The sequence below is a fragment of the Heloderma suspectum genome, chromosome 12 (genome assembly GCF_057233095.1).
Source record: "Heloderma suspectum isolate Gila_16-S chromosome 12, 16-S_ref, whole genome shotgun sequence".
Taxonomy (NCBI): domain Eukaryota; kingdom Metazoa; phylum Chordata; class Lepidosauria; order Squamata; family Helodermatidae; genus Heloderma; species Heloderma suspectum.
The window spans coordinates 1,608,077-1,622,515 of NC_139469.1; the positions used below are offsets into that span (position 1 = coordinate 1,608,077).

General features: G+C 44.1%; 1 protein-coding gene across 3 annotated transcripts in view; it reads left to right on the forward strand.

The window, feature by feature from the left end:
- The first annotated feature begins 88 nt into the window (after positions 1 to 88).
- ZC3H7A (zinc finger CCCH-type containing 7A) overlaps positions 89 to 14,439 on the forward strand; it is a 33,139-nt gene continuing 18,788 nt past the window's right edge. For 2 of the 3 annotated variants that reach the window (XR_014785485.1, XM_084818086.1), the window contains exons 1-9: positions 89 to 202; positions 4,336 to 4,439; positions 8,921 to 8,960; positions 9,589 to 9,786; positions 10,982 to 11,140; positions 11,508 to 11,588; positions 11,671 to 11,709; positions 12,165 to 12,198; positions 13,224 to 13,498. Coding sequence is in view for 2 of the 3 variants with exons in the window: in XM_084818086.1 (XP_084674212.1) it covers positions 4,372 to 4,439; positions 8,921 to 8,960; positions 9,589 to 9,786; positions 10,982 to 11,140; positions 11,508 to 11,588; positions 11,671 to 11,709; positions 12,165 to 12,198; positions 13,224 to 13,498 (894 nt within the window). In the remaining variant the exon portion in view is untranslated. The remainder of the gene's footprint in view (positions 203 to 4,335; positions 4,440 to 8,920; positions 8,961 to 9,588; positions 9,787 to 10,981; positions 11,141 to 11,507; positions 11,589 to 11,670; positions 11,710 to 12,164; positions 12,199 to 13,223; positions 13,499 to 14,439) is intronic. The other variant, XM_084818088.1, reaches the window with a different exon arrangement.

Here is a 14,439-nt window from a genome sequence, read left to right on the forward strand (position 1 = left end):
CTAGGCGACCTCCGAGCAGCAGGGGGCGCTGTTGCGAGAGGAGCCAGAGGCCCAGCCCGGAAAGGGACGCAGACCGGAAGGAAGTGGAGAGAGGCGAAGAGGACGAGAGCGGAGAGGGGCCTGGCTCATCGAGGCGCGCCTTCACTTCCCTCTCCTCCGCTTTCTCCGCAGAAGCGACGCGGCCTCCGGCCAGAGGGAGCAGGTGAGGCTGGGCCCCGCCCCGCCGTAGGGAGGGAGGCCCTCCGCCCGAGACGGGCCTGGGAGGAGCGGAGCGCCTGTTGCGGGGCAGCCTCCGCCGCCTGCCCGACTCCGCCCCCCGGGGTTGGGGAGGTGGGTCGGTGGGCGCAAGGCGGCATCGGGCGAGGCCGATGAAGAAACTTCCGACGAACTCGTCGCGGGCGGCTGCGTGGCTGCCTGTGAGTTCTGGAAAAGAGGAGGGAGGGCGGGCGAAATCGTAGCCCCCAGCAGCAAAACAAGCTCAAGAGTCTTGTGTAACTCTGAAGGCGACTTTGCCGTATTGGCAGGTCTGGAGGTAGAGAGGATTTACGTACCTTCCCATCTGGGTAGCGATGGGTAGAAAGAGTAGCGAAGCCGTGAGGCACGTATGAGAGGCCTGTGACATTTCTGCACAAAGCTCAAAAGCATACAAGATAAGAAAGGCCCCCAACCTGGTTGCCTTCCAGATGTTTGGGACTTCAACTCCCATCAGCCCCAGCCTGCATGGCCCGTGGTCAGGGACTCTGGGAGTTGTAGCCCAAAACATCTGGAGGGCACCAGTTTGGAGAATGCTGAGGTAAGAACAGCCAAAGGTCTGGTGGCGGCATCTTGAAGACAGGGCTGGCGTCCACTTTGTCAGGTGTGTTCTTTGTAGGTGTAAAAGTTGGCTCTAGATCATGATAGCTTCTGTCACAAAAACCTGCCAGTCCCTAAGCTGCCACATAATGTTCGTTGTTGTTCAGTCGTTAAGTCATGTCCAACTGTTCGTGACCCTATGGACCATAGCACGCCAGGCCTTCCTGTCCTCCGCTCTCTCCCGGAGTGTGCTTAAGTCCATATTCATTGCATCGGTAATGCTATTTAGCCATCTCATCCTCTGCCGTCCCCTTCTTCTTTTGCCTTCAGTCTTTCCCAGCATCAGGGTCTTTTCCAGAGAGTTTTCTCTTCACATTAGGTGGCCAAAATATTTGAGCTTCAGCTTCAGTATCTGTCCTTCCAATGAGCAGTCAGGGTTGATTTCCTTTAGGATGGACTGATTTGACCTCCTTGCAGTCCAGGGGACTCGTCAGAGTCTTCTCCAGCACCACAGTTCGAAAGCATCAATTCTTCGGCGCTCAGCCTTCCTTACAGTCCAGCTCTCACAGCCATACGTTACTATCTAACGTTACGCATAATGTTTAGTTATGTTTATTAACACTTTAAGTAAATAAAAGTGGACTGGTGTATTTCACCTTTTCTGGATTGTCTATAAGCTGACAACAAAAGCAAGTTGATTATAGGAAGCAAAACTGAAACTGAAATTATTTTAGAAGTGGCCATGCTGTAAAGTGATGCTATCAACAATAGGGTCTCTATTTTGCTTATTGTCTGGCTTCTCTCTCAGTTCATTTTCATTGTGAATGTTCCCCAGTAAAATTGAATATGTGCAGGGGCTAGACCTGTGGTCAGATCAATAATTTTTTTCCTGGTCCAAAAATATCTTTGTAAACCACCCAGGGAGCTTTGGCTAGAAATGTAAAAAATGAAATGAAAGTGGGTAGCTTGCCCAGTAGCTTCTTCAAATACCTTGAGATAGGTTAGTTATTTGGAATGCTCCAGTAAGCTTTGAAATTGTTGCACTATTAGGAAAAAAAAATCCTGCATATGTCAGGTGGCTTATTCTGCCCTTTTGGGTGGTGGTTTCAGGTGAATACAGTCCTCTGAATATCATGATTGTCTGATAATTTGCATGAAAAGCTTTCTGTTTCTGGTGTTCACACCTGTCTAGTAGCAGTTTCAGTTTTATGCTGCTGTAGTTGGAACTGATTGGTTTCTACCTAAAACAACAAAGAATCTTGTGGCACCTTAACAACTAACAAGCTTATTGCATGATTACATTTTTTGTGAGCCAGAGCATGAATTGGTTTACAGCTGCTATGTACCTAACTGATTAAATTATTTAATTTGGGTCTTGGAAGTGAGAGAGGTTAAGAGAAGATGACCAGAAAAAGTGACATTTTAGACAGTTAACTTTTATGTAGTGTTGATGCCAATTTATAGTTTCAGAGGGATAAAATATGCACCATCTTAACTACTTTGTCCCTGTTCTTCTCTGGCACTAATTTGGTAACAACTAGTTGCCAATATATCAAAATTTTCTCCTGGGTCAAACATGGTTTCTCAGTCTAGATTGTTGACAAGTGTATGCTAAATTTTTCCAATGGCCTAATTACACTTAATTTTAAATGCTTTGCTTGATGTGATCCGTCCTGGTACAGCAAATAGAGATAGTAAAAACAACAACTCCCATTGGTGCCAATGGCAGTTCTTTTACTATTGGTATTTCCTGTGCTTGGGATATGTGTGATTTTTTTGGAGGTTTGTGGGAGGGAGGGGTTAAACCTCTTCCCCTGCACGCTATGGTTCCAATCCAAATTGGACTTCACTAGTTTGGGTTTAGGCACTGAATCTTCTTTCATTCGTATTTGTGATAATGGAATAAGTGACTCTTCTCAACGTGCATCTGGTTCCTGTCACTCGCTTACTGATTTTTTAATGCATCTTATACTGCTCTGTTTTGTGATTGCTGGCTTTTTAGTTGTGGATGGTGCATGTTTATAGCTGCAGGGCACATTGCAAATACAGGAGTTCCATACAGGGGGTTGCAGCAGCCCAGCTTGTGGTCATGGATTTGGTTTTTGCTACTGCCTTGGTTACTTTAATGAAGTATGGCATTCCAGTGCAACTCCAGGCATTCTTGTGATGTTTGCAGAAGAGCAGGGGTAGGGTTTATTTATTTTATTTTTATTTATTACATTTATATCCCGCCTTTTTTCCTCCAAGGAACTCAAGGTGGCGTACATAATCCTCCTCCTCCTCCATTTTATCCTCACAACAACAACCCTGTGAGGTAGGTTGGGCTGAGAGTATGTGACTGGCCCAAAGTCACCCAGTGAGCTTCCATGGCCAAGTGGGGACTAGAACCCGGATCTCCTGACTCCCAGTCCAGCACTCTAGCCACTACACCATGCTGGCTCTTTCTGAGTGTCTAATCCTTGTTAATGTAATCAGTTGAAAATGATAGCTCCATGGAAGTTTCTCCCATTCTGTATAAGTGGATGCTTTGGAAGCTCATTGGAAACCAATGCAGGGCTGTCTGCATTGCTGGTTTCTGAGAAGTCTGCTCTAACCCTTAACTTGAAGTCAGAATTATTATCCTGACCAGATATATGTAATTGCAGACATTGCTTTCCTCTATAATGAGAATTCATTCTATTTTGGTACTTTTATGACCACTTCCCAAATAGATTTTCTTGTACACATTCTGATCACTTCTCGAGAATTCTGTTGGCTGCATTGGCAAGAGAGAAATTATGTGTTTATTTTTTAGATAAAACTATTATTTCATAAGTTACTTCTAACAGCTTGATTTTTTATCTTAAAGAAATCTTCAGTTTACTGTGCATCTGGTAATTTTCTACCTCACTCTGGTGTTATGTGTTAAGCACAAATCCTTTTTAAAACTTCCTTCAGCCTGTGAAACAGGCTCATTTCCCCCTACTTTTTCATATTTTGTTGTCTGGAAAGCAAAGGCATAGACTGCATTCAGACATAACATTAAACCATAGTTTAGTGTTACAAGAACTAGCCTAGCCATCCTGCAAGGTCATGCTCCCCGCTGCATCTCCTCTTGCAAGGAGGAGATTGCAAACTTCCACTTGTGTTTTAAATTAACCACAGGTTAGTCTGTTGTCCAGAGTCTAAACTGTGGATAATCGTAACTGTGGTTAGTGTAACAGCTTCATAACATATGATTTGAAGTTCACTTCTTTCCATTAACCATAGTTAAGATTAACCAAAGTCTGTCCAGGTTCAGACAACACGGCAAGCTTCAGTTAACGGAAAATGGAAGTGAAAGATTCTGAGCGCATCATGGTTTTGCCAGAGGGAGTAGAGGAGCACACAAGTCCAGGGAATGGCTAGGCTCATTCTTATCACACTCAACTGTGGTTCAGCATTAATCGGAACCAGCCCCTAGGCTGTCCTTTTCATAGAGAACATTGTTCTTCTCTTTCATAATTTACTTCTAACAGCTTGTTTTATGAGCCACTTGTCTACTCTCTATTATTTCTTTTTCAGAAGCTGCATACTGAAGAAGTGGATGTTCACGATAACATGTCCAATGTTTCCGTGGATAGAAGCATCAGACTCCAGGAGATTAAGAAAGGGCTGCAGTTTATACAGTAAGGCTCTTGGTGACCGGACACTTGTGTGTGAGGTGGTTTTGTTGGCAGATAGAGCTGATTTAAAACATGATGCATTTTTGTTTGTTTGTTTACAGGGGTTGTATGTCTGAATGACTCTGTCCTTTCAGAATAAACATAGGGGCATAGTAATACTCCAGTCTGATTCTTTGAGAGTAATGCTCTTTAGGCTGCAATCCTGTGTGCACTTATTGTGGAGGAGGCCCCATTGAACACAGTTTATTTATTTATTTCATTTCTATACCGCCCAATAGCCAAAGCTCTCTGGGTGGTTCACAAAAATTAAAACCAAACAACACACAATAAAACAATTTAAAATATATAGAAATTAAAACCACAATATAACAATACAACCACAATAAAACCTAGCAGCAGTGCAAGAGTTTAAAATACAGATTTAAAACAGCAAAGATAAAAATTTAGAAGGCTAAAATGCTAAAATGCCTGGGAAAATAAAAAGGTCTTCACCTGGCGCCGAAAGGAATACAATGTAGGTGCCAGGTGAACCTCACTAAGGAGCTCATTCCAGAGCCGGGGTGCCACAGCAGAAAAAGCCCTCCTCCTAGTAGCCACCCGCTTCACTTCCTTTGGCAGGGGCTCACGGAGAAGGGTCACTGATGATGTTCTTAAGGTCCGGGCAGGCACATATGGGAGGAGGCGATCCTTCAGGTAACCTGGCCCCAAGCCGTTAAGGGCTTTGAATGTTAACACCAGCACTTTGAATCGGGCCCGGAAATGGACTGGCAGCCAGTGCAGCTGGAAAAGTACTGGCATAATATGAGCTCGCAGGCCAGTCCCTGTTAACAATCTTGCTGCCCTATTTTGGACCAGCTGAAGTTTCCGGACCGTTTTCAAAGGCAGCCCCACATATAACGCATTGCAGTAATCCAGACGAGAAGTTATCAGAGCATGGATAACTGTAGCTAGGCTATCTCTGTCCAGATAAGGGCGTAGTTGGTATACCAGCCTAAGCTGATAAAAAGTGCTCCGTGCCACTGAGTTCACCTGTGCCTCAAGTGACAGTTCTGGATCCAAGAGCACCCCCAAACTACGAACCTGATCCTTTAGGGGGAGCGCAACCCCCTCCAGAACAGGTTGAATATCACCTAGCCGGGCAGACGAACCACCCACTAACAGTACCTCCATCTTGTCTGGATTGAGTTTCAGTTTATTAGCCCTCATCCAGTCCATTACCGTGCCCAGGCACTGATTCAGAACAGCCACTGCCTCACCTGGTTTTGATGAGAAAGAGAGGTAGAGCTGGGTGTCATCTGCATATTGATGGCACCTCAGCCCACACCTCCGGATAACCTCCCCCAGCAGTTTCATGTAGATGTTAAACAGCATGGGGGATAAAATAGAGCCCTGTGGAACCCCATGGCATAATTGCCATGGCACAGAGCAATAATCCCCCAGCACTACCTTCTGGAATCTACTTCTGGAACCTTCTGGAACAGTGGAACTTACCTCTAAATAAACATGCATAGGATTGCACAATCTTTGTTTGTCCAGGATCAACAATGCCATGCTTAAATTACCTTTTCATTCTGAGAAGAAAACGTGTTTCTATTAAGGAAAAAATTGAATGTGCGTGTAAAGAAATAGACATATCCAGGCACAAAAATAGTTCCTTCTGCAGTTGCCGAGGAGTCTTCATACAGGGATCATGCTCCAGTATGCCCCCATTTCCTGTGAAATTGTGAGCCACGACCCACCTGCTATCAGAGAGGCATTGTCCCCCTTCAGCTATGGCAGCAGGAGTCAATGCTCTGGCCCATTGCTAGGTAGCTTCTTTGCTTAAGGGAAGTGGTTGCTTAGCCTCCTGCAGAGCTGTCCCAACGAGCAGCCTGTGAACAATGTAAAAAGCCATGTGTTCACAAGCAGCCTGCAATGTGGGTTTTCCTTCAAGAAATGGGAGGGGCTGTGGCTCAGTGGAAAGGCCCCTGCTTTGCTTGCAAATGGTCCCAGGCTCAGTTCCTAGCATCTCCAGGTAAATCAGGAAAGATTCCTGCCTGAACCCCCTGGAGAGCCATGGCTGCCAGTCAGCATGAGCAATACTGGGCTGGATGGACCAAGGGTCTGATTCTGTATGAGGCAGCATCCTCTGTTCCTATGTAAATCAGAAATCTCCACTGCCCTAAATCCTTTGAGATTTGTTTTATCATGTTTCTTTGACTTGTATTTAGTAAACAAAGCTAAAAGTTGTGTTGCGGTTAATTTTATGTGCTTCATAAGTATCCCAAAAGATTGTCCAATAGCCCAAAGTAGTTGAGCTGAAACATTTGGTTAGTTGAAAAAACAATAGGTAAAGCATAATTGGGCTGCAGTCCTATGTACTACTATTTGGAACTAAGCCCTATTGAACATAGTGAAACTTATTTTCAAATCAGCATGCATAGGCTTGCACTGTTAGTGTGGTTTAAATGTTGTATTCAAACAAATTCAAAGCTTTACTTGGAAAATATTTGTACTGAAATGTTTCTAAGTATTTTAAGACGTGACAACTCAGTAACTTCCCTTACTTAGATGTTAATTCAAAATGAAGACACCGAAAAGTGTTAGCATGCTAGTTTTAGCATGCCTGAGGAGCTGTGCCCATAAATACTTGTGCTCCTTAGGAATTGTCACCTGAAAAAAGTTAATAACAACTTTGATTTTAGATTTGACAGGGATTGCATCCATTTCCTAATTTGAGTTGAAATGTGTTCATTCAGTTACTGATTTTATGAAACAATGCATTTTTAAAACTGGGAAGCTGGAAAATATATCAGTGGATATTTTCACGTAAAACTGTTTTTACCCCACACTGCTGTAAGCATTTGGTTGGAATAGCCCTGAAATAGAGGTGTTTGAACAACCAGTTTGTCACAAGCAAAAAAATTACTCCACGATGGCCCAGGATGTTCGCTGCTGTAACTGAAGGGGAAGCAGGTCTCTTGGACAACAGGTGGCTGTATAGGCCATGCTTGTGTCCTCCCTCCAACATCTCAGTATGGTCTGCAGGCTTTGGTTATAATGCAGTGTACCAGCTGCCATCTTCTAATAAAACAGGAAGTTGTAGTCTGTGGCCTGGTTTACACATAAAGCTAAGCCGTGATAGGCATTATTGAATTCTAGGTTGTCGTGATGTGTGCACAGCTGCACTAACAAACCATGGTTTGTTAACCACAAACAATCCAGAAAGAGAACCCATGGTTTGTTCTTGGGTTGTGAACTCTTGGTTGTCTAAACCATGGGTTATAGTTACGTGAGAACCCAGAACAGTGGGTTTTTCGCTAGACTACAGAGTTGGTGGGCAAGAGTGGTAAAGAAACCCCAGCCGGTCTACATGCCAGTATTACTGTACTGCAAAGGCATTTGGGATACAGGGAGGGAGCAGGCAAAGGAGGAAAACAAACAACCCAAGGATTGAGAAAACAAACCACAGTTTGCTCAGTTGTTTGCCAGACAAACCTTGAATAGGGCAACAAACCATGGATTCAATAAACCATGGGCTAGCATTATGTGTGAACCAGGCCTATGTCATTGAAAAGACAAGTCTAGAAATATGAAGTCACAAATAGTGCTTGAAAGGTTCAGTAAAGAAATGGAAAGGATAAAAATTCAGAGTTGAGGTCTTGGCATTTGACAGGTCAGTCCTACACGCTGGCTTCTTCTGGCCTCCACCCTTAAAAAAGAAAAGCATATTCTAAAAGAGTTTGATTTAACATGAAATACGTAGCATGTATCTAGTGTATTTCAAGTGTCCTCCATATATTTTCTTAGTCGTCCTTTCCACAGCTCTGCAAAGCAGGCTGCTGTCACTGTAGGTGAGTCCTGCGGCCAAGACATAGTGCCTTGCTTCAGGCTGGTGAAAGAGTGCATGGCAGAGGTGAGATTTGCAATGAATATTTCCTGGCTCACAGCTCATGCTCTTGGCTGCTATGCTTTCACGGGATGAATAAATTCTATAGCAGTTTTGAGTTATACAGAACTCTTCAGACTTAGGTGTCCAAAGATATTGCATTTAAAGAGGTGAGTCTTTAACAGAGACTGCTGGTGCTCTTCAGAACAAAGAACCTGTGTGGAGACTGTCAGGCACTTATGTGAATTGAATTGTAGGGAATTCCAGAGGGCTAGCTGTGTTAATCTGTTGCATCAAAAAAACAAAACCAACTAAACATTTTCTGTTCTGACATGTCAAAGGCTAATAATATATTTAGGCTTAAGGTTTCAGGGGCTAGAACCCATTCTGTCAGATTGCAGGGAGCTAAGTTTAGAGAGGGTTTGGGTTGCAAAGACCTTTCTAGAGGCAAAGCAATCACTGAGAAATGCATTACCTTTGAGAATGTAAAAGGCATTTTTGTCTTTCTAGTCCCATCCTTGTCTTACAAGTCTCTTGGATGTATACCTTTTTTGAGCAAGGTCTGAGTAAGATCTGATTCTTGTCTTTTTGATTTCCCCCCTACCCCCGCCCCCAGGTCTACTTTACCCTACCCAGGGACTCAAGAACAATATGAGGTAACAATGTTCCTTTATGAACTTCTCTACCAGAGGCATAGGGGACTCTGCAGTGGGTGGGAATTTCTAGTTCCTTGGGTCTTGTATTCTTCTTTGGCTATTTGGTTATGTAAGCACTTCAGTGTTGCTATTTTGCAATGGCTGGCCAGTGCTGAGACAATAAGAGTGATCATTGTTCCAACTGGATGTGAGGTAGCTCTGTTGTGTGTTACACTCGTTTGGCTCCCTGTAAGAGCTGTAATCCAGAACAGGCTGGTGAAAAGATCAAAGTACTTCTTGCTGAGAGGCAGAAATGCAAGTGGCAGTGCATTTTGCGGGTTTTGGCATATTGCTTCTCTTTTCCCCCAGAACTGCAAGTTGCATCCACTAAATCTGAGGCAGAGATAATGAGTCCGGGCATGTTCTACTGCTTTTATCTTCTTTTCATTTATTGCCTTGTTGGCAGCTTCTGTTGTGTGGTTGTTTCTAAGGACTTCAGTAGTGATTGCATCAGAAAGAGCTAGTTAACAGCTGGCCCTTCTGTTGGTGGTGCTTAGAGAGAGGCAGGGAGACCTTTTTAGAAAATGATTGATGTATTTTGTATGTACGAACCTGCCTGCGAGCACTTAACCAAGAATTTGTGTTTCAGATATTCATACGAGAGCTTGTTAAGAATCTGTTTAATGAGGGGAATGATGCGTACCGAGAAAGTGATTGGGAAGGATCGCTGAACCACTACTCGGAAGCTTTAAACATAGCTGATTATGCCAATTCTGAAGGAATCCACATTTCTGATGAAATATTAGAGAAACTGCATGTTAATCGCATAGCATGTTATTCGAAGAAGGTATGTGCTGTATTAAGAGGGTGGGTGAGTGGTTCAGGGCTTGATCAAGACCTCGATTTCCACTCTGAGAAGGTAGTGAGGATGGGAGTGGTCTGCAGCTTAAGTCTCCCAAAGGAGCAGCTTGCCGGTCCGTTGTGCTGGCACAGATGCGTCTTTTGTCTCTAGTTAGCAGCTGAGCGGCTATGTGACACTTCTTGAGGAGCTAGATTTGGCCTGGGGATGTCAGTTGCCAACCATTGCCTTCATTAACTAAAAAGCTACGGCACACACCCCGGGAAATTGGTTCAGGGGCTGCGCATCATTGGCATTTTAATGCGCATTCCAAGACTGGCCTAAATTGATAACGAGGGGGCAAGCTGACGATCAGATGTGGATTTGAAATGCTCCTTACAAGCCTTCCCTTTCCTGGGAGCCTTGAGCAAAACAATGTGCCGAATGTGCAAAGCTTGCCCCCCAAATATACTTTAGAAGAGGCATCTGAGAGACTCCTTATTTGAAAGGCGCTGTACAAAATTAAAAGCAACAATGCAGCCCTTGTAGGCTCGCAGTCCAACAAAGACGTTACAAAAGGGCGGGCAGAGCGCAAATTTCAGTACCTCTTCTTCATAAAGGTATGTGAACGATATAATGACTGGGTGGAATGGCCTTGGGGGGAGGCAACTTTGAGAGGCGGAGCCAAGTGACAGGCCTTGCTGTCCCACCTCTATTTCTGATACAGTGCTTGAAAGTTTAAATTAGTAAATTAAAGCATATTTATGTTAATCTACGATCCTACAGAGGAATTTGATCCTGAGGACAGCTGTCAGATCATTGCTTCATGTTTAACTGCTAAGTGTTGGAGATGGAAAGCTTCACTTGAGGTTTCACAGTATTAAATAACAGTAGACTTCTAGGTTTATGGGGTCTAGGTTTATGGGATTATATGAGCTCGCATAAGGACAGGAAGGCCTGGTGTGCTATGGTCCATGGGGTCACGAAGAGTCGGACACGACTGAACGACTGAATAACAATGAGCTCGCAACGATCCAGCATTTCTGTTGTCCATTCCCCTCCCTAGTCTTCCACATGTTAGCGCTCCCCGTCTGGAAATTAGTCTGCAGCATGTTGAGCGTTCCTTGCTGCTCTTGCCTTCCTTCTGCCCTAAATTCTAGCAATGAAATGTTTGAGATGTTTATTTGTTTGTTTATTGGTACAGGGATTGCATGATAGAATTCTAGAAGATTGTGGGATAGTTTTAAAACTGAATGAGAACAATTTCAGAGCTCTCTACCGGAAATCCAAAGCCTTAAAAGAGCTGGGAAGATACAAGGAGGCTTACGATGCTGTCGCTAAATGTTCCCTTGCAGTGCCGCAAGTAAGCAGATCATGTTGGCAAATTAGTGTTGTTCAGTGGTCTTCACCTATGTGTATTATGGGAATAATGCACAGGAGAATATTTTTGCTGAGTATTGTACTATTGTTATACTGTTAATATATTCACCATTGAGGTAATCAGGTAGGCGTAGCAGAGCATCAGTACTACACGTGATGTGCTATGCCATATGTAAGATATCACTTGGCACATTCTTCCACCCCTGTAGAGTCCTGGCACAGACTGAGTCCATGGGCACTGTCCTGAGATGACACTCGTGGTAACAGAATTTATACGTTACACTGTTGTGTGAACATCCTGAGAACTTGATGCATGGATGTCCTTTAGATCGGATTGTCTTTTTTTATAGGATGAAAGTGTAATAAAATTAACTCAAGAACTTGCACAGAAACTTGGATTAAAAATAAGAAAAGCTTACGTTAGGGCAAAAGTAAGTAGAAGTATTTTCATATATTGCTTTCGAAAGCTCTCTCTTCTATATTAGTTGTTTATGATGATATGTTTAATTGCAGCCTTCCCCCAACTCTGCTTCTGGAGAAGTATCAAGTAAGGTAAGGTTTTGTGCCCTCAGCGTGTGAACCGAATTCTTCTGATGGAGTTATTTTCCAGTCAGTAAAGTCAGAAAATGTGACTCATAATAGATGTAATCTTGGAAGTATTTGGGTTAGATCAAACATTTTGCATAGTACAAGGTTATATTTGGTTTGAACATTAGAATAACTTGCCTTAGTTGGTTTTTAATAGTCCATGTTCAGATCTTGCTAGGGAATTGTAAGCCAGGATTCTGACTGAATAATTGAGAATGAAAAATAACATGAGAATAATGTTTTAGTTTTTACCTTAGTAGTGCTTGTTCCATATATTTGGGCTTGTATTTCTGCAATATTTGGCCTGGTCTTCCGATGTTTATTAAATCTTTTAATGGCATCCATCTTAAATGAAAAATGTCTGCCTGAGGCATTTGCTGTACAAACTTCCTGATGACAGATATTTTCCTTGCTTGCAGAGTTCAAATACTTCTATAGAAGATATTGAATCAGGTGAGACTTCCTGGACTTAATGAGGAAAGTTATATAAAAAGCTATGCCACTATCTTTCATTCTCAGATTTATTTCTATATAAGTCATCTTAGAGTGTCTGCATGCTTACCTGCTTTTCCATCCTCCCATGGATTTCCATGGTGGTTGGTCTGTGTTTTGACTGTGAGAGGGAATAGATTTGTCCCATCCCAGATTATAGGTGGGTGTTATATTAGCTTCCGGGTGGGCAGCACATTGCTGGTGATCTCCTGAGGAGTGGCTGAAAGATGCTTGGCTTTATTTCTTCTAGAACACGCCTGCTGAAGGGGGTGGCCCACTGCGGCGTGTTCCTTGGCAGTGTTCCCCTCATTGTTCAGCATGTGCTGCGCTGAGTGTCCACATTCCCTAAATGCTTGCTGCCCAACTTTTCTGGGAACCCAGCTACTTGATCTGCGTCATGTGGGCCTTGCCTCCTTTCTGGTGGTGGGAGGACATAAATTTGTGCACTTTCTTCACATTCTGCAAAGACAACAGGCTGGTGATCCTCTTTAAGACCTTGGGAATAAGTAGGGCCGGGCTGCTGATAGGAAGCCATTTGATGCTTGACCTGAATAGAATGTCAGCTGGTTGTCCTGTTATCTCATGCATGGCACATCATGGTCTAGATGCTCCTGCACCATAAAGACCTGTGGTTACCTGCACTGGTGAAAGGCCTGTGTTCCTGTATGAAGGGGCTTCTTCGTGTAGCTACGGAGGAAGGATTTGGCCATTTTGTGCTCTGCACATATTTGATGTTTGCTGGTGACCCATTTTCCTTGAACTCTGATGACTAGCACACGGTAGGGGTATCGGATTGACTGGGAGAGAGGTCTGAAGGCAGGCTGGCATTTAGTCCCTGGGTCACACCATGTGATACTGTGAGGGTTCAGGGGGGAGATGGCAGCTTCTGTTGCTTATGTCTGTGCCTCCGTTGGGAGACTTGCCTCAGTCTTTGAGAATCCCTGTTCTGAGACGCATGTGTTTTTCCAAATCAAACTCTGTTTCAGATTTTCCCAGTTGGAAGGAAAAGATCCTTCCTTCCTCCTCCCCTTCCAGTTTTTCTCCTGAGCTGACAAGTGACCTGGCTCCGTTACCAATGGCATCTCTTATCACCCTCCCAACGGAGAAGAGCTCTCTCTCCACTGCCTCCCTGGCCAATGGAGGGTCTTTCCCTAGTATATCTGATGGCTGTTTAGATTGTGGTGATGGAGATGATATTCTTGGAGATGAACTAGATGAATTACTTGATTCGGCAGTTTCTGATCCTGGTGAAAGTGTTATGGTAAGCCACCTTCCTTTTTTGCTTGGTACGAAAGTGGCTGAAGCTCCGCCGAAACCCATGGGATTATCCATGTATAGCTGCTTCCAGAACTGTAGCCTTAGGTTATGGTACTTCCTGACTGGTGTCTCCTGCAGCGCTTTTTATTTCTGCCACAGTTGATCCTCAAGAGCCAGTTCTCTGTGGATGTGTTAAAAGCCCGAGGGCGCAGGAATAGAAGTGTATCACTAGGGCAAGAGCTCTGCTGTAGAAAACTAGTTAACCTCAGGCACGAACCTTGCTGTGTTTTGCGGCTGCTTTAATCATGGATGCATCTGTGTTTTGAAACATGTTGCACAGAGGCTACGAATTCCATGGAGTTCTGTCGATGCTGTTGGCCTTTATTGAAGCACATTAAAGTATTTGCAATATTAGGACCCCTCAGGTAGCAATGTTAGTCTTACAAGCATTCCATGGTCTGTACTTGGATGCTTCATAACATGGTCTCTTGGAGCTGGTCTGCATGTTAATTTCACCACGGAGATTGGCACCCCCCCCCCCCATGTGAAACAGCCTTGTATGAGGTCAGACTGTTGGTTGGGCTAGCCCAGTCTTTGTCTCCTCTGATTGGCAGCAGCTCTCCAGGTGATCAGATTTTCCACAGCATTTGCTACTTGGGATCTTTTTAGCTGGTGATGCCAGGGATTAGACCTGGGAGCATCTTAATCAAAATGCCGGTTCTAGTATGTGATAGTAGGAGTCTTCCTTACGCTTTGGTCTGTCTAGCCCAGTGCTTTATGCTCTGATTGGCTGCAAGTTTTCCCAGATCTAGGGCAGAGGAGGCTCTTCCACAGCACCTGCTTCTTGATCCTTTTATCTGGGGATTGAATCTGGGATCTTCTGCATGCAAAGCAGGTGCTTGGCCACTGAGCTGTGAGCCCTTCCCAGCCACATTGTGAAGCAGA